Below are 27,257 nucleotides of genomic sequence, written 5' to 3' on the forward strand. Positions count from 1 at the left end.
GTTTTTAAATACCGTGTCCACTCACTGTCCACTCTATTAGATACTCCTACCTAGTTGGTCCACCTTGTAGATGTAAAGTCAGAGACGATCGCTCATCTATTGCTGCTGTTTGAGTTGGTCATCTTCTAGACCTTCATCAGTGGTCACAGGACGCTGCCCACGGGGCGCTGTTGGCTGGATATTTTTGGTTGGTGGACTATTCTCAGTCCAGCAGTGACAGTGAGGTGTTTAAAAACTCCAGCAGTGCTGCTGTGTCTTATCCACTCATACCAGCACAACACACACTAACACACCACCACCATGTCAGTGTCACTGCAGTGCTGAGAATGATCCACAACCAAAATAATACCTGCTCTGTAGTGATCCTGTGGGGGTCCTGACCATTGAAGAACAGAGTAAAAGGAGGTTAAAAAAGTATGTAGAGAAACAGATGGACTACAGTCAGTAATGGTAGAACTACAAAAAGATTTTATATGGTAAGTGGAGCTGAAAAATTGACAGTTTTATTTTTATGGCTGATCGGTGTAGTCATTCAAACATTCTATCAACAAAAAATCATAAAGGCAATGGTCAAAAGCTTTTAACACCAGAAACGGGAGATCTGAGTGATTATGAGCATCACTTATACAGAAATTAGGGAAAGTTTAGAGCTTTCAGTCAATACACCTATAAGCCTGCCAAATAAAACAGGAACAAAGAGCGCTGGAGGATGTCACCAGCTGAGCTCCTTTTATATCTTCCAGAATACGTATCTCCCTTTGAATCTTTCTTCAATACCGTCAGAATACCGTCAGCTTGTGTGCCTCATCATCGCTGATCTATTTTAGCACATTTGTACTAGACGGGTGTCCCAGTCTGACTCTGCATTGCTTCAAGCTTTGGTGCACTGATCCACTTGTGCCATTGCGTGTGCTCTGTAAACAGACCACTGGCATAGAAGGAATGCTTGGTAATTAATAGCCTCATTTACCCCATGTGAAAAGGGGTGACACAAAGAGCATGCATCTTCACTCTTCCACACCAACGCATGCTTACAGATAGAATAGCTCAATGAAGAGGAAACATGGCAACCACTAATTAGCTCAATGTGTTCTAATCAGAATAGGACTTATTGGTGAGGTCTAGAGTACAGATGCATATAAAGTACTTAAAGGAATTTAACCACACAAACAAAGACTTAATCCAACACACTGACAGTTCTCAGAGGAACCACTGAGTAATTCTTGTTTAGCAAGTTAAATTGATGAGAACCTATTGTAATCTGGTACCTCCTCTGCTGTCTAGTAACCTGGCCATTGGATGCATAGCGACGGTTGCTAGGCGCTGCCTAAAAGTGTTGTGCTGCCTAAATGGTGCTGCACTATTGTTACCATGACAACCTGAATGCCTATATCTTTCCTTAGTTAGCCTTTGTAGTCACAGAAAAATCCTCTAAACAGGAAATCTTCTTGTGTAAATCATGATGTGTTGCTTACAAGCCACAAATGCACAATGTTTAAACATAATGTATGGTTTGTCAGACTGTAGCGTAAAGCCATCTGCATTTAATCTAAACCTATAACCTTTTATTATATGACTACTGGATCAACTACACAGAATAGCCACTTACACTGTAAATATTTGCTAATAGAAGTAGTTACTTATCTCAAACCAATCAGGCAGAGCTAATTCACACAAAACGTGTCATCACATCAAGTCTGTGAGGTCACAGTCACGCTTGTGCATTAATAAGTGCTAATTAGCTTAATTCATTCACATGAGATTTTAAAAACAAGATTTTTAAACAACAACAACAGAGTGTTTTATTAAGGTATTGAGCCTCCAGGAGCTAAGAATTTAAATATCACCTTAAGATACGTTTTGTACAGTCTTGTCAGAAGCTGAGCCACTATTTATGTATAACATGGCAGGTTGTTGAAACTGAATCTTGAGGTAAAGACCTTACCTGCATGAATGAAAATGACTCCAAGTACAAGATATTTAACCAAGGTAGAACAAAACTGTGGCTAAACAGTCAGAAAAAAGGGGATAATTGCAGATAAATAAGGTGGCCAAAATAATGGAAACAAAGTAACAAATGAAAGACAAAAAACATCTCAGAAGAAGGAAAGATAGGGAACCCTCAGAACCAGCCCAGAGCTTCAATACATGAGTGCCACCCCAACAATTTATGAATTTATGGGTACCGCCTCTGGGGCAATCCGCTCTTCCAGGGCAGTTCCAAAGTGAGGCCCAAAGCACTTTACATACCAGTGGAAAACCGGACCAGGCCAAAAACCCCGGTATTACAGTTTCAGAGAAACAACAGGTTTGCCAAATGTGAGAGGAGACACCATGATATATACAAAAGCTTCTAACTTGAGTGAATTAACACTCACAAGGCACAGGGTATTGTTAATTAGGAAAAAATGACACATCAATCATCTGTGCCTCTGTGCCCCCTCTGCTGGCCAAAATATTACTATTGAATGTATTTTAATAATAATTTCTACAAATCATAATTTTTTATTTTGCCAGGACTGTGATATCAAGTCTAGCATTTATGTTGCCTTCTTTAAAAGATAACAAGCTTTTTCTTCATTCAATGCTTTAACATTAGTGAAGAAACATCCTTTTGGTCCCAAGACCTTCCAGTACTGGAGTTTCTTTTAAATGTATTTGTTAACTTTTGCCATTCACAATTAAGATTCATTTAGTTATTATACTTTTTTGTCCTTTATTGAAGGTTATAGTCCTTGACCATATTTTGGTTGGTGGACTATTCTCAGTCCAGCAGTGACAGTGAGGTGTTTAAAAACTCCATCAGCGCTGCTGTGTTTTATCCACTCATACCAGCACAACACACACTAACACACCACCCCCATGTCAGTGTCACTGCAGTGCTGAGAATGATCCACCACCCAAATAATACCTACTCTGTGGTGGTCCTGTGGGGGTCCTGACCATTGAAGAACAGGGTGAAAGCAGGTTAAAAAGTATGTAGAGAAACAGATGGACTGCAGTCAGTAATTGTAGAACTACAAAGTGCTTCTAAATGGTAAGTAGAGCTGATAAAATGGACAGTAAGTGTAGAAACAAAGAGGTGGTTTTAATGTTATGGCTGATCAGTGTATATCGCTCTGTCTTCTTGTCACATGAACTGCTTTTCTTACATGTCCTCTGAAGACTATCACAGAAGATTACCACATGATCTTTAGCCTATTTAGTACATTTGGGACACATACAACATTGTGTCAATGTTGATATCCTTCAAGCACTGTAATTGTCACTCTGAATAACAAAACATTTTTTTCCTGTAAATGCGCTGCACAGCTGCCAGAGCATCACAAGTCAATTTAGTGGTGATGAATGTCTATTGCTTGTGTTCATACACTTTTTCAGAAGATATATTTACCACAGATGAAAAAATATATATTTCATTAGCTACTTATTTACTGTTATCAGAATAGAAGTATCTGAAATATCAAGAGGGTTGGGGGGTGGGGGGTATTTGTTTTATGTTGTTGTTTTGTGTTGTTGCATATTACTACCCAGTTGTTGAAGAGAGCTGTAAATTACACAATGACAATATAGTGACAATATAGCGAGAGAAAGAGACAAAACGAGAGACAGAGAGAGAGAGCCTAAATGGACCATTTCTCGTCTCGTCTACTCGCCTTTGCTTCAACTATTTGTCACGTCTTTAATAAAGTTGCAGTTGCGCAAGCCAGGAAGGGCACTGTATGTTAATGTAAGTAGATATCTAGCTTGTTTAATACTCTTTATTGCTGTCTGAGTTTCTGAATTACATTGTGTCAGCTGCTTATTAGTGAATCCTAACATGTGAATGCTAATTTCTAAGTTCTTTTTACCTCTTTTTGGGGATCCAAGTATCAGTTAGAAGGATCAGACCAACACCCCCTCCCCTACATGTAATTCAAACCATGCTCAGTCCATTCTATCAGTTTACTAAAGAGAAGCATTGGTTTGTGATTTGCTGGGCATTTAATTGGTGGACTGAGTAAGTAATGTTACTTACCAGTTCAACCTAGCTCTTCATGCCTACTACCTGGGGTTATTTATTTATTTATTTTTTTAATGCATTTTCTCCCCATTTTCCTCCCGATTTAGCACACTCAATTTTGTCTTCCGCTGCTGAGAGATACCAGATTGCATCCGAGGAGAGCACGTCGCTGTACACGCCTCCTCCTCCAATCAGGGTCCTTACACAGCATATGAAGACCCACCCACTCACACATAGTCCGGCCCCCACCCTGCAGATATGGTGGCCAATTAGTATCTGCTGCAGGCACTGCCAATTATGCCCGCCAGTTGGCGCCCAGCCAACCGGTGGCAACACTGAGTTTCGAACCGAGGAGTTCAGCAGAATATCCCGATGCGCCACCTTGGGGTTATTTTTTTAGTTTTTAGTTTCAGTAAAACAATTAGATTTTTTACTACAGTGTTTGTTTTCTCACCTTTCTGGTTAGAAGCCCATTTATCTATTTAGTGTTCCTTCTTGACACTCTATAGCATTGTATCCTGCCTTAGGTGCTTGGAATTAAACTTTTGCTTACAGTGAGTTTGAGCATTGTTTCGAATTCCAGCTTGGATGATAGAATTTTCTTTCTTTTAAAGTCATGCTATAACTTAGTTTTGTACTCTTTGTCTTCCTTTGTTCTGGTTCTTTTTAGCCACTGCACATGGATCCAGAATTAGATTGGTGGTGAGTCATCTTTTTCTTCACCTTTTCTACACATTTTCTCACCATTCTTGTTAGAGAAAGACTCAGCCAGTTATGAACCCAGGAGATCTGGATGGAATCAGGAAAGTCATGGAGTGGTAGGGTGCCGTTTTTGGGCAGCATGAGCATGTGCTCAACCAGATCCTGGACCAGCTGCAGACTCTGGTTTAGACCCACACTGCAGCACTATCAGTGAGTGCCTTACTCTACCATCCAGAGCCCCATTTGCCTACACCTGAACAATACGTTGGGAATTGAGCCATTGCAGGGGGTTCCTGTTACCGTGTTTACTGACATTTGAGCATTAGCCCTCATGCTCCCCCACTGTAGGGTCAACATTTTACATTTTCAGCATTTGGCAGACTCCTTTATCTAAAGCTACTTACAGTACTGTGACAGTATATTGTCTAGGGTGCCACATTCATAGTCACAAAAAGGAGGACATTACACCCCAAAAGGAGGACGTCATACCAGGAACAGGGGGACATGATACTGCAACACACAGAATGAAACCATAACCCATATGACAGAGTTTTTGACTAATTTAAGCAAGAATTCTATAACAAATTACTGTTTTACTCACCATGTTGTGTCTACTTTTGATATTTAAGTCTGTTCCTCACAAAAGTTTACTAATTGACTCAAGTAGAGGTGTGTGCAGAACAGAGCAAGCAGGCGAAATTCAACCACCCAATCACAGATTAGCATTTAGAGGGCGGACCTTCTGCGATTGGCCAGTGGTGGGCGAGCATTTGTTTTGACATGTACCTGAGCCAATGACAGATAATATTGATCAAAAATGTAACCACTTCACTCCAAAAGGAGGATTTTTAAGTGTCCGTCCTAGCGTTGCATGGGCGGAGGACTGGCAGCTGAAAAACCGGACTGTCCGACCTAAAGCCGGACGGCTGGCCACCCTAATATTGTCTAAGTATTTGAGAATTAAGGGCCTTGCTCAAGTGCCCAACATTGGCAACCTTGCCTGAACCAGCGACCTTTTGATTTTTAGTCCAGTACCTTAACCCCCAGGCTACAACTGCTCTGGGTCAAAGGTAGCTCTGCTAGCTTGGGCCACCAACATCTGAACAAACCGACCAGATCTGTGCTCATCTATTGACTGGTTCACCACAGAGCTATGACAGACCTTCAACTGCCCAGCTGGGGAGAAAGAGTCTACCTCCTCAGCTTGCTGTTTGGGAGATGCTTCAACCAAGTTGTCTGGTCCTTACAATTTAAAATTAAATCCTTATCAAAGTTACTTAGGTCTGTATGCTTGCTTATATATGCTTCATTTGACATGTGTACTACAAGCAACTACAACTAGCAGATCATTTATACAACCCCTGGCAAAAATTATGGAATCACCACTCTTGGAAGATGTTCTTTCAATTGTTTAATTTTGTAGAAAAAAAATAAATCACAGACATGCCACAAAACTATCATTTCTCAAACTGTCAACCCTCTGGCATTAAGAAACAATAAAAAAAGAAACAAATATAATAGTTGTGGTCAGTCACAATTGCTTTTTTTTTAGATCAAGTAGAGGAAAAAAATATGGAATCACTCAAATCTGAGGAAAAAATTATGGAATCATTAGAAAACACTGCACCATTATTACTTTGTTGCACCACCTCTGGCTTTTATAATGGTTTAAACTCTCTGAGGCATGGAGTTAACTAATGACAAACAGTATTCTTCATCAATCTGCCTTCAACTGTCTCTTGCTGTTGCCAGATCAGCTTTGCAGGTTGGAACCTTGTCATTGACCATTTTCTTCAATTTCCACCAGAGATTTTCAAATGGATTGAGATCCGGACTATTTGCAGGCCATGCCATTGACATTATATGTTTTCTTGAAGGAAAGTTTTCACGTCCTTTGCCCTATGGCAAGATGCATTATCATCTTGAAAAATGAAGTCATCATCACCAAACATCCTTTCAACTGATGGAATAAGAAAAGCGTCCAAAATTTCAATGTGGACTTTGCCATTTATTGAAGACCATCTCCCCTGTGCCTTTACCCGACATGCAGGCCCATATCATCAACAACTGTGGAAATTAACATGTTTTCTTTAGGCAGTTATCTTCATAAATTTCATTGGACAGACACCAAACAAAAGTTCCAGCATCATCACCTTGCCCAATGCAGATTCGCGATTCATCACTGAAGATCACTTTTATCCAGTCACCCACAGTCCACGATTGCTTTTCTTTAGCCTTCTTTTAAACACAGCTTACTGGGAACAACCAACATCTTTTGCGACATTCCACAATGATTTATCTTCTTGAAGGAGTTTTATAATCCTCTCATTTGTTTCAACTGACATATCTTGTGTTGGAACCATGATTCATGACAATCTGCTTTGTGCAACAGCTCTCCGAGGTGTAAGCACTCTTTTTAAACTGAAGAATAATTAGCAAATCTAATCTGCTGCAGATGTTTTGTTTTTAAACTGCAAATTACAGAGTGATTCCATAATTTTTTCCTCAGATTTGAGTGATTCCATATTTTTTTCCTCTACTTGATCTAAAAAAAAGCAATTGTGACTGACCACAACTATTATATTTGTTTCTTTTTTTTATTGTTTCTTAATGCCAGAAGGTTGACATTTTGAAAAATGATAGTTTTGTGGCATGTCTGTGATTTTTTTTTTTTCTACAAAATTAAACAATTGACAGAACATCTTCCAAGAGTGGTGATTCCATAATTTTTGCCAGGGGTTGTATATCCCAAAATGTAAAATGCCCAATTGTTACTGATACTGTTATGCACATTTTGAGTGATCCTAATGTTTTGGCTGGTGAGTGTAAGGGTATTAACAGCTTAACATAAAATAGTGGTTTATATAAACCTGGTAGGTGTGTATTATGTGTGTTTACGTAGCTTGGACTGTGATGTTCGACTTTAATTATTACAATTTCATGAATAAACGAAAACAGAAACTAACCACTAGAGGGGGGCAATGTTTTAACTTCATCAACTCCTACCTCTTCTTCACTAATGCTAGCAAAACAGGAAGAGCAGGGCATGAATTTGGTGTCTTTTTTTTTATAGGAGCGCACGATAACGGGTAAGAAATGTCTGGTTTTAAGATGTAGCACATGTAGAAAATGTAAATAATTGAAACATTAAGCAAAAAGTATCATTTTTAGACAAGAAACGTCTAATAAACATGTCAAACTAAAGCTGACGATAATGGTTACGTTCCAAACAGCACAGTATAGTTCTAAATAGTGTACTAAAGCAGCCCGACGCTAATAGGAAGCTAGCATACTGTGTAGTGTGGTAGCATGCGATTTGAGACACAGCACTAAAATGAGATCAATAGCTATTTAAGCATTATTGCTAAATAACCTAGCTAAGCGTAGCTTGAGATTTTCCTTTTAAATACTAGATTAAATGTTAAAGCACTATCAAAGCCAGCAGGTAGTATTGGTGCCGCACAGCTCAAAACCGTTAATACTGTGCGTCCAGTGTTTCATGGACGAACCGCGACCCTGATCCTGATGAAACGGTTACTTAAGATAAATAAACCAAGTTTTGGCTAAGCTCATTTTAATTTAGTTGAGAGAGAAAACGCATCAAACTGTTAAAACAGCCCTTTGTGTTGTTATTATGGGCTCACACGTTGGCCTTTCATAGTGGAATTCAACAGTAAGGTTTTAAGTAGGGTTGCCAACTTTCAGAAATGGAAATAAGGAACACCCTGTTTACCTGAGCGGGGGGGGGGGGGGGGATCTACTCAAACAGTGAAGTATTTATAGTGGTGGTAAATTCGGTTCATTAAACTCGGGTTAATCTGAGTCACTTAGTAATGTGATCCGGTTTACTTGGGTCACTTGAGTCAGTTGAGTCACTTGTCTTCCATGCACTCATCTTCTGTAAATAAATCCTTCTCTCTTAATTCTCTTGGGGGGGGGGGGGGGGTTAGGGGGGTTAGAGGGGTTAGAGAGGAGGGTGGACTCACCTACCAATCAGATGGGTATATTAATGGGTCAAGGGTTTAAAATTACCATGGGGGCTGTGATACTCCTTAAGCAGTACAGTGCTAAAGTAGCCTGTAAGCATTTGCATTTTAATAATAATATAATTATATTATGTTCTTTTGCTTACAAGAAAATATGCTGCATTACTAATCTATACCACTACTACTACTACTAATAATAATAATAATAATAATAATAATAATAATAATAATAGCATGTGCATAAAATCAGCCACATAACGAACACCAGTGTGTGTAATCGCTGTTTATTGGAATATTTAACTTATTACTTAGATTCATAGACTGGAGTGAAGCCGGTTCAGCCAAATCATCAGAGTCAGAGGTGTTTCCAGTGAGTCGGCTCACTCGCCTTGTATACTTAGCAGCAGCCAGTCAGAGGACTCGTAGGATTCGGGTTAATTAAGATTTCGGACTCGTGATTCCTGATTCAGTACAAAGATTCGAATCATTAACCCGGGTGATTCAGGAACCGCTCAACTCTAGTATTGACCAGTCTAATTATCTGCAGCGTTTCTCTCCCATTGATAAAAATACGGAACAAAGCGCGTCCCGTATCTGTTCAATACGGAACGCGACATTTAGTTTCCAAATACGGAACGATTCCGTATTTTACGGGACGGTTGGCAACCCTAGTTTTAAGGTAAAAATTGCATTTTTTGCCATATACACGTTTTTTCCTGGATTTAAAAACACTTTGGTGGTGGGTGGCTGGCAAGAGAGGGTTAATAGAGGTGCAATATGTCTCTCACACTTTAAAATCCTAGTTAAATAAAAACAACAAACCTAGCTTTCTACTAAACAAGTTACAGCTATTGATTCAGGCTTTAACCATTATTTTCTATACAGCTAAACTTCACATTATGCAATTAAACTAAAGACAGTAACTATTGCAATTAACCCCCCATTGTAGTAGTATCCAACCTATACTACTACAACCTATGACCTAGTGTAGAAACAGTGGGTGTTGCAATAGCAAACGTTAAGATGGTGTATTGGCCTACTTTGTAAAGGTGAAGGTATGTGACAAACATGCCCACATGTAACTTGTTTTAAATTTCTTATTTATCGTAGAGAAGATTGATTTGATAGGGCAGTGGTTCTTAACCAGGGGGGCCGCAGTAAGCTGAGAGGGGGGTTCAATTGAGAAGAGTAAAAAAGAATCACTTGTGATGGGACAGGAAAATCAATAGGCTTTGGCATATGACATATTGCCTACGTTGGTTGTTGGAGAATGGACACATTTGATTTGCTCACCACAAAAGTGCAAAGATCAACAGACAGTGAATACACAAGATTCCACTGTCATCCTTTCTGAAAGTGTAAGAATAATATCTTAACCTGTGTCAAGGGGGTCCCAGAATCTTTTTGAACACAGGGGAGTCCAAGAGCAAAAGGGCGGCACGGTGGCTAAGTGGGTAGCACTGTCGCCTCACAGAAAGAAGGTCCTGGGTTCGATCCCCACCTAGGGCGGTCTGGGTCCTTTCTGTGTGTTCTCCCTGTGTCCGCGTGGGTTTTTCTCCGGGTGCTCCAGTTTCCTCCCACGGTCCAAAGACATGCAAGTGAGGTGAATTGGAGACACAAATTATCCAAGACTGTGTTCGATATAACCTTGTGAACTGATGAATCTTGTGTAATGAGTAACTACCGTTTCTGTCATTAATGTAACCAAAAGTGTAAAACATGACATTAAAATCCTAATAAACAAACAAACAAACAAACTAAGAGAAAAAAGGTTGAGGATTGCTGTGATAGGGTTTTTTATAGTGAAGTGAAAAACGTTGAGGTGACTGGAAAAAACCCTCAATACAGAATTAGATCATTAGATTTTTAGGAGAATTTTAGAGGAGCATTTTGGCTCTAGTTATTACAAGGTAGGAAACATCTGCCTATTCAATCTTGAGATTCTTACCATTTAGCAAAGGAGTCTGGAATAGGGATGGTTGATTAAGCCAATATAGTCTCTGTACATGTAATTATTTATCATTGTATTTATCACTTATAGGAAAAAAAAAACCCATAGAAAATAATGTCTGTGGTCTTTGTGCAGGATTTCCCACAGGTGGCTAATAAAACACCAGTACACAGAGCTAATGGTCGGTCTGTCATTGCTGAATCTAATTGCTGCGTTGTAAGAGAGCCGCTGGGAGGAAATTGGATTGAGACATCATGTCTGCTGGTTGCCCACCACAATCTCCTGCTGTGGCTAAAACAGAAGTAGCATTGGAAGGATTGTGCCCTCTCCTGGCAGCCACCTTTGCGTACTGGGACAATATCTTGGGACCCCGTGTATGGCACATTTGGTCCCCGAAGGAACAAGATTCTTTGTTGCTCAGTGATGATGAGGTGACCTTTCTGGCAAACCACACGTTGAACGGCGAGATATTGCGGAGTGCAGAGAGCGGGGCTGTGGATGTGAAATTCTTTGTCTTGGCAGAGAAAGGTGTGATCATTGTATCACTTATTTTTGATGGAGAACTGAAAGGTGACAAGAATACCTGTGCACTGTCAATCATTCTGCCACAATCAGAGCTGGACTTCTACCTGCCATTGCACAGAGTGTGTGTGGAGAGGCTCAAGCATGTTGTCCGGAAAGGACGCATCTATATGCAGAAGGTTTGTAGTCTTATTCAGTATCAGTTGCTACATTATATATACTTACTCCAGAAACTAGCTTTTTTCAATATTATGCACATTTACCCAATAGTCACAATAATTTAAGCTCATACGGAGCTTCTTAGGCGTCACTAACGAGAAAAAATATGTTAAGAGCAAAATCTGTACCCACAGTTTAGTAATCTGTACTCTCAGTTTATAAACTGTACCCACGGATTTGTAAGCTGTACCCACAATTTAGCTAAACTTTACCCACAGATTTGTAAACTGTACCCACAATTTAGCAAAACTTTACCCACAGATTTGTAAACTGTACCCATGAATTTGTAAACTGCACCCTCAACTTAGATACCCCTGCACTAATCATACTGTTCTTTTTAAAACGTGTCACCAGTCCTAAGGTTCGCATGGTGGTTACAGTGAGTGACCTCACTGTCACTGCTGGACTGAGAATAGTCCACCAATCCTACATCCAAAAATATATCCAGCCAACTGCTCCCCATGGGCAGTGTCCTGTGACCACTGATGAAGGTCTAGAAGATGACCGACTCAAACACCAGCAATTGATGAGCGATCGTCTCTGACTTTACATCTACAAGGTGGACCAACTAGATAGGAGTGTCTAATAGAGTGGACAGTGAGTGGACACGGTATTAAAAAAAAAAGTCCAGCAGCGCTGCTGTGTCTTATCCACTCATACCAGCACAACACACACTAACACACCACCACCATGTTAGTGTCACTGCAGTGCTGAGAATGATCCACTGCCTAAATAATACCTGCTCTGTAGTGGTCCTGTGGGGGTCCTGACCATTGAAGAACAGGGTGAAAGCAGGCTAAAAATGTATGTAAAAAAATAGATGAACTACAGTCGGTAATTGTTCAACTTCAAAGTGCTTCTATATGGTAAGTGGAGCTGATAAAATGGACAGTAAGTGTTAAAACAAGGAGGTGGTTTTAATGTTATGGCTGATTATTATTATTATATTATAATTATTATATTATATTATTATTATTATACGTATGTATGTGGCCGCGGATGCACTGAAATCTTAGAAGAACCAGCTGTTTATGGTCACATATTTTAAATCTGAGAGTACGACTGACAAAACCGTGAGCACTGTTTTGCTAAGTTGAGGGTACAGTTTACAATCCATGGGTACAGTTTACAAATCTGTGGGTACAGTTTACAAATCTGTGTAGCGGTACGCTAGCTCACCAGAGTTGGGGTTTCGAAAACATCGTATCGTATCGAATCTCAGCTCTGCCTTTCCGACTAGGCTGGGTGGCAGTATGAACAGCGATTGGCTGTTGTTCAGGGTTAGAGGGTAAGGAAGTCGGATCATAGGTCCTCATAACTGGTGCGACTGCGGCCCCTGCTGGCTGACTGATGGCGCCTGCACGGGGCTGAGGAATAATGCTGATGGGGGTGCGGCCCTCCGTGCACAGTGCCCGTCAAGTATATGAACTCGACTCGTGCAGGTGAAAAATGGACTATCTGTACTGACTGTGCGTATCGGAGGGGGCGCATGTCAGTTGAGAGGCGTCCTCAGTCAGCAGTGAAGGGTCGAATCAGTATAGAGGACGCATTCAGGGTAATTGGACACGACTAGACTGGAGGATAAAAATTGGGGGGGAAAAAGAGGGGAGAAAATATTTAAAAAAATATATATATGACCTCTGCTGGCTGATTAATGGCACCTGCACAGAGTCGAGGAATAATTCTAATCAAGGTGTGGATCTCTGTGCACAAGGCTGATCCACATATGAACTCGTATCGTGCAGGTGAAAAGAGGCAGTCGGTACTGCACACGTGTCGGAGGGGGCATGTGTCAGTTGCGAAGCTCCTCAGTCAGCATTGGAGGGTTGTATTGGTAGAGGTGAAGCGTAACGCAGCCAGGGTAATTGGATACGACTAGATTAGGGGAGAAAATTAGGGGAAAAACCAGAGAAAAAGAGAAAAAAGGTGTGATAGTTACAGCTATGCTTTCTGATTTGGTGTGTGTGCTATGTGTACTGCAGGGTTGCAGCATTATCTCTGTGTTAACGTCTGAAATCGTTCCCATCATGAAGCTTCTCACCTCCATGAAAACACACAGCGTTCCGGAAGAAGTTCATGTAAGTACCGTCATCTTTTTTTCTTACTGGTTTTACCATCTTATCAAATGTGATACTTAAACGTTATCTTTTGCCACAGATTAAAGACACATTGTTGAATGATGATGATATTGGAGACAGCTGTAGTGAAGACTTTTTGCACAAGTAAGTGCTGAGAGACCCCTGACTGTCTGGGTGTTGAGAAATGCCACATAACTTCTGTTGACTCTACACACACTGCCCATGTAAACAGCTCCACTTACCATATAGAAGCACTTTGTAGTTCTACAATTACTGATTGTAGTCCATCTGTTTCTCTGCATGCTTTGTTAGCCTCCTTTCATGCTGTTCTTCAATGGTCAGGACCACTACAGAGCAGGTATTATTTGGGTGGTGGATCATTCTCAGCACTGCAGTGACACTGACATGGTGGTGGTGTGTTAGTGTGTGTTGTGCTGGTATGAGTGGATAAGACACAGCAGTGCTGATGGAGTTTTTAAACACCTCACTGTCACTGCTGGACTGTGTATAGTCCACCAACCAAAATATCCAGCCAACAGCACCCCGTGGTCAGTGTCCTTTGACCACTGATGAAGGTCTGGAAGATGACCAACTCAAACAGCAGCAATAGATGAGCGATCGTCTCTGACTTTACATCTACAAGGTGGACCAACTAGGTAGGAGTGTCTAATAGAGTGGACAGTGAGTGGACACAGTATTTAAAAACTCCAGCAGCGCTGCTGTGTCTGATCCACTCATACCAGCACAATACACACTAACACACCTCCACCATGTCATTGTCACTGCAGTGCTGAGAATGATCCACCACCTAAATAATACCTGCTCTGTGATGGCCCTGTGGGGGTCCTGACCATTAAAGAACAGGGTAAAAGCAGGTTTAAAAAGTATGTAGAGAAACGGATGGAACTGTAATTGTAGAACTACAAAGTGCTTCTATATGGTAAGTGGAGCTGATAAAATGGACAATGTGTGTAGAAACAAGGAGGTGGTTTTAATGTTATGGCTGATCGGTGTATATTCTTAACATTTGTCTGTGTAATGTTTAATATAAAAAATCTTCTCTACTTGTTTCTCGTATGTTTTAGAGCCATCAGCTCTCATTTACAGACATGCGGCTGCTCTGTTGTTGTTGGCAGCAATCCAGACAAAGTCAATAAGGTACACACACATTAGCATGCGCAGTACTACACTGTACAAAACTGGTTAAATTGTAGTTTAAATGGTATCAGCATTTAGCATTCATAACACTCATACAAGCAAAGCTGTGTGGGTTACAAAAGGCTTAAAGACTTGTTCTCTGTAAAGTCTTTAATTCTTTATTTATCTTACTCACCCTCATTTTTAACTCATTTCACCACTACTCACACAACACACACACACACACAAACACAAACACCCTCATTCACACACTGGGCATGTGCAATATCACTGATGGCTGTAAATATAGAGCTTATAATGGCGATAAAACACAAAAAACACAAAATCACTGTCATTTCACTTCAAATTACAGTTGGACTATAAGTTCTTCTATAGTATTATTTATCAGTCATGATAGAAATGGTTGCACAATAGCTGTTTAAATCTTAGTCATTGTTCACATTTAATAATAATAATTTTTGCACTTTTCAATGTTTAAATGTACGAGGGATCTTCAAAAAGTTTCCACACTTTTATATTTAGTTGGAAGCGATGAGGGTGGTAGGAGTAGTAATTGAGAGACTGAGAGAGAGCTTATAGTCCAGATCAGATTTTTACCTTTTTGTACACTTAAGTGGAAGAAGATTTTCATGTGATGATGATGTGAAAGCAGCAGTGCATCAGTAGCTACACGCTCAACCAAAAACATTTTTGTCTGATAGCATTAAAAAGTTGGTACAACGCTGGGAAAAATGCATCGGAAGGTGACTGTGTAGAAAAGTGATGTAATTTGTTTTTGAAATTCTTAATAAATAGAGTTTATAAAGTGCAGACAAGTGCATATATACAATTGTAGAGTTCTCAAGCCTCCCAAGACACATTTCAATGTACAATTGCTGCTAACATTTGTGCAAATGACCCTTGAAACTTGAACTTGTCAGTTTAGGATGTAACAAACATTTTAGGAAAATAAATGTAAAATTGCACATAAAGGTATAAGAATAGCGCATCAACTGTCTTTTATAATATTAGTCCACTGAGAACAGAGGCCTTTTTTAAGCTTGGGTCTACGTAAATACATTTAAGGCATTTAGCAGACTGAACAAATACAATGCAAGCAATTTGAGGTTAAGACCCTTGCTAATATGCCCAACAGAACTGGCAAATTGGCTGTCGTCTTGCTTGAACCAAAGACCTTCTTATCTATCTACATAAACTGCTGAGTTACCATATTACCATATTTGTAATAATGAATATGTTAATGAATGAATGCCTGTTGAAGCTACCCTTCACAGTGGTACCAAATAATGTTTCTTAGTTTTAACTGTCTATTGGTGTTAACTGGTTGGGTTTTGTGCTGTAGATCGTGCTGACGTTGTCTTTGTTCCTCACTCCAAACGAGAGGAAGTGCTCGCGACAGTGCCGAGCCGACGTCTCCTTTCAGTATGATACTGGCCTGTTTGTTCAGGGGCTGCTCAAGGTAAACAGCACCATTCTCCTGCTGCTGGTCTACCAAACAAAGTTTCCTTATGAATGAATAGCTGAATGTCCTGAACTCATGTAATCACATCGAAAATAGAAATGAAGACTAGAGGCACATGAAAAACTTTTTAGTTTTTGTTAACATTTAAAATTCATCTGAAATTACACTTAGAATAAATAAGGTATTACAGTAAAAAATTGGACTGTCTAAAAGTGTAACAGAAGTATAGTGGTACCTTGAAACTGGAGTTCATTTGGTTCTGGGAGTGGCGCTGAGTTTAAAGGTCATCGAGTTTCAAGGTATTTTCTTCCATGAGGATGTATGGGAAACCTGTTAATGCGTTCCATGGTTCCGTGGAACTGCATATATTATAGACTAATGTAAAATAATGGGGTTGTTTATGACATTTATACACTGAAAATAACACAAATATAATATGAAAACACTGAAATACAATTGAAAACAGTAAAAAAAATCAATAAAAATACAATAAAACCTGCACTTTATCATTACTTTATTGTTTCCTTGTTTCTTAATCATGGAGATGCTTGATCTTAGAATACCTTATTCCATTCAGTAAAGGCACATCCACATGAGAAGCAGCAAAAAAGCAGCTGTTCATTGTTAATTTGAAATGAAATAAATACTTTTTTTTTTTAAAGCGAGGAGTTTAAGGTAAGCGTTGAATTTAAGGGTACAAATGTCTCGACGAAGGGCATCGAGTTTCAAAGATCTTAAGTTTAAGAACGTCGAGTTACAAAGTACCACTCTACAATTTTATTGGTCAGCTGGTAATTATTGCAATTCATTTCTTAGTATTTCTGTTATTTAACATGTGTGGAGCTCAGTAAAACCCTCTAGTGAGGGGGCCCCAACCACCACCAGCATCCCGTAATCTAACAGCTGTGCTTGTATTTCTCAAGTGTTGCATTGTTTGATGTAAGTGGATTTGTGTCCCTTTTCTTCATGCAGGACTCCACAGGGAGCTTTGTGTTGCCTTACAAGCAGGTACTCTATTCTCCCTATCCATCCACTCACATTGATGTGGACATTAACACAGTGCAGCAGATGCCTCCCTGCCACGAACACATGTACCACCAGCACCGTTACATGCAGGCCGAGCTCAGCAAACTCTGGAAGACTGTTAGCGAGGATGACATCAGCCCTGAAAACCTCAACATCCAGGACTCCTTCACCCCAGACTTGTATGACCTTTTTTCAATTCTACAGTTACTACAGGGTGTCCGCGAGTTCTTAAAACTTCTTTTGTCTGAATGGCATTTTTCATAATTAAGGCCTTAAGAAGGATTAAATTGTTGCATGATCCTAAACTTTGACCTACAAAGATTTTTAATTGGTGTTATTTTCTTCTTATTTCACTGAAACAGACCAGGAGCGTGTTACACAGTGACTCACAAGGACAGTTTTGCATTTTACTCACAAGGTCATTTTTGGCATTTATAAGAAAAACATTGCTGCTGCTAATTGGATGTATTTTTTTTTTCTATTTTATTTATGCATTTCCTCCCATTTTCTCCCGATTTAGCGTAGTCAATTTGTCCTCCACTGCTGGGGATCCCTGATTTTCATTCGAGGAAGGTATATTTCCTGCTCACGCCTCCTCCGACCTGTGCACAGTTCTTAGCGGACCCTTTCTTTTTCACCCATGCCTCGGCACAGGCTCCTCTGTCTGCTAATCAGGGTCCTTGCACAGTGTTAGAAGACCCCACCCACATAGTCCAGTCATCCTGCCCTAGCAGACATGGTAGCTAATTAGATTCTTATTATGCCTGCTAGGTGGTACCCAGTCGAACCAAGGAGTTCAGAATCTCGGTGCTGGCGGTATATCTCGCTGCGCCACCTGGGCGCAATTGGATGTATTAGCAAATCCCTGGTATGACGAGGCAAAACAATTCATGGTCCCAACAACTTTAAGTTTATTGTATGTTTTCTTAATTGATGCTGGGTTTAAATAATGCATATAGCAGCATACTGTCGTCTGAGCATTTGTTTTTGCTTAATCTTATTTCATTCTTAATTCCTCATGTGATTATGATTGACTACAGCTGGTGACAGCTGTGTTCAAATAAAAAGTTCTAGTTTGACTACAACCCATACAAAGTACATCACATTATGGCAGATCATGTGGACAAAATCAACTTTTAAAAAAAGTAATCTTTCCAATGTTAACAATGAGAGTGTCTTATGGTTTGTAATGGGTGCAGTCAGACTAGCCCCATTTATTTGGGAATAGAAAATTTACTCTGAGTGAGTGCAGGTGCTAGACTGGTCTGTCTGCAGTCCAGACGCATCTCCCATTGCAAAAGTGTAAAGTGCAATATAAAACAACGTAGACTCAGAATTGTTAAGCAGCTAACCTGTAGGAAAAATAAACTTTCTTTTTTAAATATTTTACACCCAACCCTTTTCACCCTAAACTAGATGTTCGTTGCCTGGACAGGTCAATAGCACAGCTGGGATGGGCCGCTCAGGTGGCGCAGCGGTAAAAACGCAAGCTGGAACCAGAGCTGGGATCTCGAATACATCAATCGTATCGAATCTCAGCTCTGCCTACCGGCTAAGGCTGAGCGGCCACATGAACAACGATTGGCCTGTTGTTCAGATTTGGGCGGGACTAAGCCGGATGGGGTCTCTCTCCCATGACTGGTGCAATTACGACCTCTGCTGGCTGATTGATGGCACCTGCACAGAGATGAGAAAAGTGTGCTCTTCGGGTGTGTCTCTCCGTACACAACGCTGAGCTGCACGGTGATAAAATGCATATGGCATGCTACCCACATGTGGGAGGGGGCATGGGTTAGCTTCATTCTCCTCAATCAGAGCAGAGATCGGCATTGGTGGAGTGGAAGCATGACGCAATCTGGCAACTGGACGTGCTAAAAGGGAGAAAAAGGGGAGAAAATGCATAAACAAAGCTCAGGATGTCAGCAGTGGTGGGCTAACTCATTATACTGCTGAGCCACCCGAGCATCTACAACAGTTGGTGACTTAAAACAAATGATGTAACTCAGTGGTAAACATGTCCCCTTCCCAATATCTTTGGAAAGTGTTAGTCATAACATTTAAAATTAGCATTCATATACAAAATAAATATCTTGTATTTGCACTGTTTACTTCTGAACGAGCAAATTCAAGTTCCTCGGCGTCCACATAGCTGAGGATCTCACCTGGTCACTGATCACACGTTGTCAAAAAGGCACAACAGCATCTCCACTTTCTTTGAAGGCTGAGGAGAGTCAACCTGCCACAGCAGCTCCTCTGTAACTTCTACAGATCCACTGTGGAGAGTATCATGACAAGCTGCATCAAGGTCTGGTACGACAGTGCCACTGCTGCTGAACACAAGGCACTTCAGAGGGTGGTGAAAACTGCCCAGCACATCACAGCAACCGCACTCCCACCCATACTGCACATTTACAGCAAAAGATGTCTGAGAAAAGCCAGGAATATTTCCCCTGACCACACACACCCCAGCCACTTCCTGTTCCAGCCACTGCCATCTGGGAAGAGGTACCGGACCATCCGAGCCAGAAGCACCAGACTTAAGAGCAGTCTCTATCCACGAGCAGTTAAACTGGTCCCTCCTGCAATTCCAACCAGAACATAACATACACAATTCTGATACCTTCTCATTGCACTTGCACTTTAACTGGACTTTGTTTACTTAAACCTAAGCTGCTAATCCACTACCTCAGACCTGTCTATGCACCTATGCACCTTGTTTGCCTTGCACATTGTCATTTGTCGTAGAAAAACACGAGACCTAGTAACAAAGACTCAGAATAAAATCAGAACCACCCAGGATTAATGCAAAAGGTTTATTACACAAGATCTATTGCAATAGGACACATCTCATCAACAGTCAACCTGCAGTCCATCAGAGAATGTGCAATGAGACAAAGAAAAGTCACATTACTTATACCCACTTTAAGGTGTTGGCCGAAGCCTTATATGGCGATTTCTAGAACATTCTATCTCCGGGCAGATTTCAAAGCTAACTCAAGTTATTATTTATAAGGAGATGAAACTCTTTACATTGTCAAAAAAAACAGGAAGTACTGTCTAGTTTCAAAGCAGAACTTGTCTCAACAGCAGAGCTAGTCTCCAAAAATAACAGAAATTACAGACATACAGAATAGTTAACTTTTTGACCTCAGACGACTTGCACCAAAATGTTAAAGATTATAGAAAAATGTATCAATGTATTAAAACTTCTAACTTACTTAAAATATATTAAAATGTCCCTCACACATTGCACCTGTCTTTGTCTATGCACCTTATGTATGCACCTTTTTTCCCCCCCTCCCCTTCCCCCATCCCCTTTTGTCTGTGCACTATTGTCTTTCTTATGTCTGCACTGGAGACGCAGCCTGACAGTGTTTCGTTATATTGCCCAACCCTGTATTGTATAATGACAGTAGAGTTGAATTGAATTGAATACAAGCAAAAACGTGCAAATAGTTGCTCTTTCCTTTTAAATGCATTTTGCATATGTCCCGACCTGACACTGTCCCAACTGGGTTATGAAAATAAGTTATACAGTACATATAAATAAACAAGTTATCAGACACCAAACTATTGACACTAAACCTGTAATTTTGTGAATTTATTCATTGAGCACATAGTATTCATGCTGTGTATAGAATAATAATTCTGCTCTCTGTGTCTAGGAATATATTTCAGGATGTGATACACAAAGACACACTGGTAAAGAATTTTATAGATGAGGTAAGGGCTGCTTTCCCCTGATCTCTGACTTCGTACTGCAACACAGAACATAATCTAATAGCAGTGAATCTCTCCCTCTTGTGTGTGTAGGTTTTCCTCTTGAAGCCAGGCCTAAACCTGAGGAGTGTGTACTTGTCTCATTTCCTTCTCCTGCTGCACAGGAAGGCTCTGACACTGCTCAGATATATTGAGGATGATACGTAAGCACCATTATTCTTTTCTACATTAACACATTTGAACAGAGGTAAAAAGGAGGTTCACTTCTGAGTTTATATCCCAGTCCTGCTTCTACACAACACTGGCTTTATTTCTTCCACATTTCACCTGTACTAAAAACCTTTTTTTTGTGCTTTCCCCCATGAAAGTCCTGTAAAAAAAATCATAAACTTACCCACATAATGCTTTTCTATATTAACACATTTAACCCCAGTGTGCATGGTGGAACTACACATTAACATCATGTGCTTATTAAACATTTATGTAATGGTTTTACTTTTTTATCTGGGCGGCACGGTGGCTAAGTGGGTAGCACTGTCGCCTCACAGCAAGAAGGTCCTGGGTTCGATCCCCAGGTGGTGCGGTCCGGGTCCTTTCTGTGTGGAGTTTTCTTCCGGTTTCCTCCCACTGTCCAAAGACATGCAAGTGAGGTGAATTGGAGATACTAAATTGTCCATGACTGTGTTTGATACTAAACTTGTGAACTGATAAATCTTGTTTAATGAGTAACTACCGTTCCTGTCATGAATGTAACCAAAGTTTAAAACATGACATTAAAATAAACAAACAAACAAACTTTTTTATCTAATCCTCATTCACTGTAGCGCTAATCTCAAAACATTTCCCAGTACTGCTTAAAGCCACAGACATAATAGACCTACTTGATTACTAACAATTACACTTCCTTTTTGAGTGACTAATTATCTGTCTGTTGCCAATTTTACTCACCAGTTTATAATCCTAACAGAAAGATTATTATACTTCTTTAAATTAAATATACACACTTCCCTCTGAACTCTAAAAATATTCATTTTCCCAGTGCGCCTGAAAGCTTCTGCATTCGCTGTCTAGTTTACATTTCTTTAGAGCTGCCATGTTTATCCAAAAACCTTGTAAAATTAATGTAGGTGTAACGTTAATGTTTTGAGTTAGGGAAAAAGAAGGGGAGCGTTTTAAATTTATTTATATATTTTATTTCTAAAATACCTCACGGGTTGTTTCAAAAATGGTAATGGGGCCGCTCAGGTGACGCAGCGGTAAAATACGCTAGCACACCAGAGCTGGGATTTTGAATACATTGTATTGAATTTCAGCTCAGCCATTCGGCTGGGCTGGGTGGCTACATGGACAACGATTGGCTGTTGTTCACAGGGTGGGATTAGCCAGACCAGGGTTCCTCATAACTGGTGCTGCTGATCAGGGTGTGGCTCTTCGTACACAAGGCTGATCCGCATATGAACTCGCCTCGTGCAGATGAAAAGATGCAGTCGGTAGTGCACATGTGTCGGAGGGCACATGTGTCACTTGTGAAGCTCCTCAGTCAGCGGTGAAGGGTTGTATTGGTAGAGGTGAAGCATAACACAATCGGGGTAATTGGATACGACTAGGTTAAGGGGAGAAAATTTGGGGGAAAATGTTGGAGAAAAAGAGGAGAAATTTATATATACTGTATATATGGGCCGCAAATGGCCCACGGGCCGTAGTTTGGACATCCCTGCCTTAGGAGATTTTCAATTTCATCAATGACCCAACATAAATGTAAATTTCTTTATGTTATACAATATGGTTCTTGGTTGCCAGGAGTCAGAATTGAATTAATGGCACTTGTTATATAACAAACATCCTAGAATTAGACCATTGTAAGGGATTATTTTATAATAGCTGCTTTTATCCATGTTACCTTACCTTTCTGAAATTCAGAGGTAAAAAAGTGGTTTACTTTGGAATATACTGTATATCCCAGTCCTGCTTCTACACAACTATATTTGTTGTTATATGGCTATATTTTTTCCACATTTCTCCTGCACTACAAACCTTTTTTTTGCTTTCCCCCGAAAGTCCTGTAAAAATCATGCACTTACCCACATCAGTTTTTTTTTATAAGTCTTCTATCACTTATTGTTTACTACTTTCCGTCATCACAACAGGTACTTCTGTTTCCTTCCACTTGCCAAAATAAGGGTAGAAGAATTGGCTGGATTCAAAATTCCCCTTATGTGTTAGTAATGCTCTAGGATGAACTTGTATCATGTCCATAGTGCATTCCTGTCTTAGTGCTATATTTCCAAGATATATACACCATAAACAACACTAGTTGTTTTGATTAGTTTGCACAGATGACTAACCTAAAAAAACACCTTAGGGTTTTTTTTTTATTATTATTATATGTGAGTTTAAATAAGCAGCTAATTTTCTAACTACAAAGAATCTATTCCAAGGTGATGATGCTTGTGTTGTATTTGCTTATACACTATACGGACAAAAGTACTGGGACACACCTCTTAATCATTAAATTCAGGTGTTTCTTTCAGTTCTTTTCAGCATCTAGTAAAGCAGTGTGCCTTTACATTTACATTTTCAGCATATGCGTTTATTCAAAGCTACTTACAATTATGACTGAACACAATTTTTGAGCAATTAAGGGTTAAGGACCTTGCTCAGGGGCCCAACAGTGGCGACCTGGTGGTGGTGGGGCTTGAACCGGCAACCCTCTGATTACTAGTCCAGTCCCTTAACCACTGAGCTACCACTGCTCTTTACAAACAATTTTGAAAGATTGGGTCATTGTGAAGAGCTCACTAAATTTGAGAGTGGTACTTTAATAGGATGCCACTATTGCAAATCAGTTTGTGAAATTACTTTCGACTTAGATATTCCACAATCAATTTTGAGTGGTATTATTGAAAAGTGGAAGCATTTAGGAACCACAGCAGTGGCAGAGTGCTCTGCTGGCTCAATACTGCTCAAAAACAGTGAAAAAATATACATTTTCCCAGCACTCCTGAAATCTTCTGCATTTGCTGTCTAGTTTTTTGGAGCTGCCATGGTTATTCAAAAACTCTGTAACATTCATGTAGGTGTAACGTTAATGTTTTGAGTTGGGGAAAAGAAGATGGGGAGCGTTTTAGATTTGTTTTATGCAATAGCGACACCCAGAGTATAAACAGTTCAAGTATGCCAACTTTACACTCTGCTGGCTCAATAACTACAGAGTTCCAAACCTCCTCTAGCATTATCAGCAGCACAAAAGCTGTGTGTTTGACCTCACAAGTGCTCTTCTGAATGAATCCTCACACAGTCCAAAATCTTGTAGAAAGCCTTCCTAGAGGAGTGGAAGCTGTAATAGCTGTAACGATTGGACCAACTCTATATTAATGCTTATGGATTTAGAGTGGGATGTCATAAATACTCCTGTAAGTGTAAATGTGTAGGTGTTCCAATAGTTTTATTTCCCATATAGTTCATGTTTCAGATGTTGTAAGTAGAAATGATTCAAATTAGCTTCAAATGTTATAGAAGATGTGGCAGATTTAAATGGGGCGGCATGGTGGCTAAGTGGGTAGCATTGTCACCTCACAGCAAGAAGGTCCTGGGTTCGATCCCCAGGTGGGGCGGTCCGGGTCCTTTTTGTGTGGAGTTTGCATGTTCTCCTCATGTCCATATGAGTTTCCTCCCACAGTCAAAAGACATACAAGTGAGGTGAATTGGAGATACTAAATTATCCATGACTGTGTTTGATATAACCTTGTGAACTGATGAACCGTGTGTAATGATTGACTAAAGTTCCTGTCATGAATGTAACCAAAGTGTAAAACATGACGTTAAAATCCTAACAAACAAACAAACAAATTTAAATGTTTTTTTATTGTTGTTGTTGTAGGCAGAAGGGCAAAAAGCCGTTTAAGTCGCTGCGCAATCTGAAGATCGATCTTGACTTGACTGTGGAAGGAGACCTGAACATCATCATGGCAATGGCTGAGAAGCTGCGGGCAGGGCTTCATAACTTTGTATTTGGAAGGCCTTTTATCACCAGTGTACAGGAGCGTGACATTCTCGGGAACTTTTAAGCTGGTCTCAGCTCATGTCTAGAGATTTTCTGAAAATGTTTTGTGTATAAAGTACTGTGTATGTATAATGATTTACTGTAAAGCTATCTATCTGTGTAATTTTATTTAAATGTATAAAATATCTTGAACTTAAATACTAAGAAAATGTTATGCTGTGAAAGTCTTTCACTGTGTTTGGCATGAACTTGTTTTATAATGGTTGTAATACTACTGTTACATTTCTTTAAAAGCAAAGTCATCCATATCCTAAAATAAATCCTGGCCTAAAAATAAATAATTGATGCTAATGGTACAAACTTATTGTTATCTTTTTTTAAGTAGATTATTAATACACTTTAACTGGAAGTACCCTTGTGGTGGCCATACTGAAAAACACATTTACATTTTCAGCATATGCCTTTATCCAAAGCGGCTTAGGGTTAAGGGCCTTGCTCAAGGGCCAAGCAGCAGCAACCTGGCAGTGGTGGGGCTTGAACCAGCGACCTTCTAGTTACTAGTCCAGTACCTTAACCACTAGGCTACAGCTGCCCTTGCTTGCTATTAAACAATTGGATTAAGCAAGGATGACCTCCCTATAGTCACCACGTGTTATCGGAAGAGATGGGGAACTTACTATAAAAATTTTAGAAATCGTGCTTTTATTCATATTGGAATTTTGAGATTTTCTTTCAGCATCCTGGATCAATCTATTAAGAATCTGTAGGACAGGATTTCAAGAAAAGCTGTTCTTGAGGCGAACTGTAGCTCCTTATAAGATCTTTGACATTAATAAGTTGTTAAGGGTCTCCATTATTTTGTCCACCCTGTATACTCATGTAACACAAGTAAAAGCCAAGTCAACATTTCAGAGTAAGATGTGTTATTGTGGCCTCCAAGTTTCGTTTTTGGTTTCCTTGACGTGCTTTAGGGTTTTTTTTTGTTTCTCTGAGCCAATCACAGTTGATTATAATTATATAACAGATATCTGACTGGTTTACATGTCAGACTAACCTGACCTGTTTGTTTGGTTGGTTCTTAAAAGTTGGCGATGCCAGGGTGGAACATAATGTTATCTTTGTGTTCAGTAGCTTGGATTTTTATAAAGCACTGACATTCACCTGAAGAGTTTCTGCTGGCAAGTTTGTGTCTTCACTTGAGAGCTTCAACCATGTCACACAGAGGGGTACATTTTAAAATTACTTCATTGAAATGTATTTAGATTTTTATTTGTATTGTTTTTCATTGTTATTATGACAGAATTGAACTGTGCCGACTGACGAGGCTGAAGTTGAAGTTGAAGTTATTTAGCGGCTGAAGTTGGTTCCTTATTCATAAAGGGAGCGTTCGCCATGGATATTTGCTGCACACTTTATATTTTACCGACATAAATCAACTAAATGAAGACGTGAACATAATTTTTTTGGCTGATTCTCATCGTGATATTGTCAATGTAAAAATGTGATTCAAATATAATTAAAATATTTACTTTGTAAAATATTTTTTTCAATTCATTCTTTCAGGCTGCATTTCCACTGTAAGGAAAACCTATTTTTATTCAGAAGCATACTGGTGGCATAATTCATGTCGGGCCAGACAAATAACAAATCCATCATACAGAACTGGTCCCTCTTTGTAAGAAAAAGTTGATTTTAGACTGGCCCAAGTTCATTCTATACCTAAAATCTATAGCCAACATGGCACACTCAGCAATGGTGCACATGAAAATTGATTCAAAGGGGCAATTTCAGAAGCATACTGGTGGCATAATTCAAGTCGGGCCAGACAAATAACAAATCCATTATACTGAACTGGTCCCTCTCTGTAAGAAAAAGTTGATCGCGTTTTAAATCCGTTATCTGATATACAATCTAGCGCACTGTGTAGGGAACATAAATCAATTGTTTAATTCACTATCTAGTACACTATGTAGGGAACATAAATCCGTGATCTGATACACAATCTAGTGCACTATGTAGGGAACATTAATGTGTTTGTATCGCAAACAGTTCGCTTAATAGCCCAGTTAGCAGCTCCTAAGAGTTCTGTTATCACCCATATCCTTTGGTGTGTGTGAGAGTTTTTTATTTATTTTTTCCCTTCAGAGGTTCTTGCCTTTTTCTTCTTGTTGTTCTTACCTCCCTGAAATGAGTTTTTCAACTTGGGATGTCTGCGTTGTAGTGTTAAACTTTATATTCGTTGTGGAACTACTTTTTGGCGGAAGGTATTGTCAATATTAAAGCATATTTAATATGAAATTCAGGGCTTCTTTGATTTATTTTTTTTCTTTATTTTGTAAAAACTGTTGTATAAAAGCAATAGAACACTTGAGGTCGTGTGTTATCGCGAATAACATCACGGCGCTAATGATCTACGGCACTCGCCTT

General features: G+C 39.8%; 1 protein-coding gene across 1 annotated transcript; it reads left to right on the forward strand.

The window, feature by feature from the left end:
* Nucleotides 1-7,716: 7,716 nt before the first annotated feature.
* On the forward strand, nucleotides 7,717-26,326 carry c9orf72 (C9orf72-SMCR8 complex subunit). The gene is made up of 10 exons (XM_062995076.1): nucleotides 7,717-7,794; nucleotides 10,778-11,343; nucleotides 13,366-13,461; nucleotides 13,541-13,605; nucleotides 14,547-14,619; nucleotides 15,962-16,078; nucleotides 17,054-17,286; nucleotides 20,773-20,830; nucleotides 20,921-21,030; nucleotides 24,708-26,326. Exons 2-10 carry the CDS (start codon nucleotides 10,897-10,899, stop codon nucleotides 24,892-24,894), a joined length of 1,386 nt encoding a protein of 461 aa, XP_062851146.1. The 5' UTR covers nucleotides 7,717-7,794; nucleotides 10,778-10,896; the 3' UTR covers nucleotides 24,895-26,326.
* The last annotated feature ends 931 nt before the right edge of the window (nucleotides 26,327-27,257 follow it).

This window comes from Trichomycterus rosablanca, chromosome 5 (assembly GCF_030014385.1).
Source record: "Trichomycterus rosablanca isolate fTriRos1 chromosome 5, fTriRos1.hap1, whole genome shotgun sequence".
Lineage (NCBI taxonomy): Eukaryota > Metazoa > Chordata > Actinopteri > Siluriformes > Trichomycteridae > Trichomycterus > Trichomycterus rosablanca.

Coding starts and splice junctions, on each gene's coding strand:
- c9orf72 (XM_062995076.1), top strand. CDS start 10,897: ATGTCTGCTGGTTGCCCACCACAATCTCCTGCTGTGGCTAAAACAGAA. Junction 14,620..15,961: donor ATCCAGACAAAGTCAATAAG/GTACACACACAT, acceptor TTTGTGCTGTAG/ATCGTGCTGACGTTGTCTTT. Junction 21,031..24,707: donor AGATATATTGAGGATGATAC/GTAAGCACCATT, acceptor TTGTTGTTGTAG/GCAGAAGGGCAAAAAGCCGT.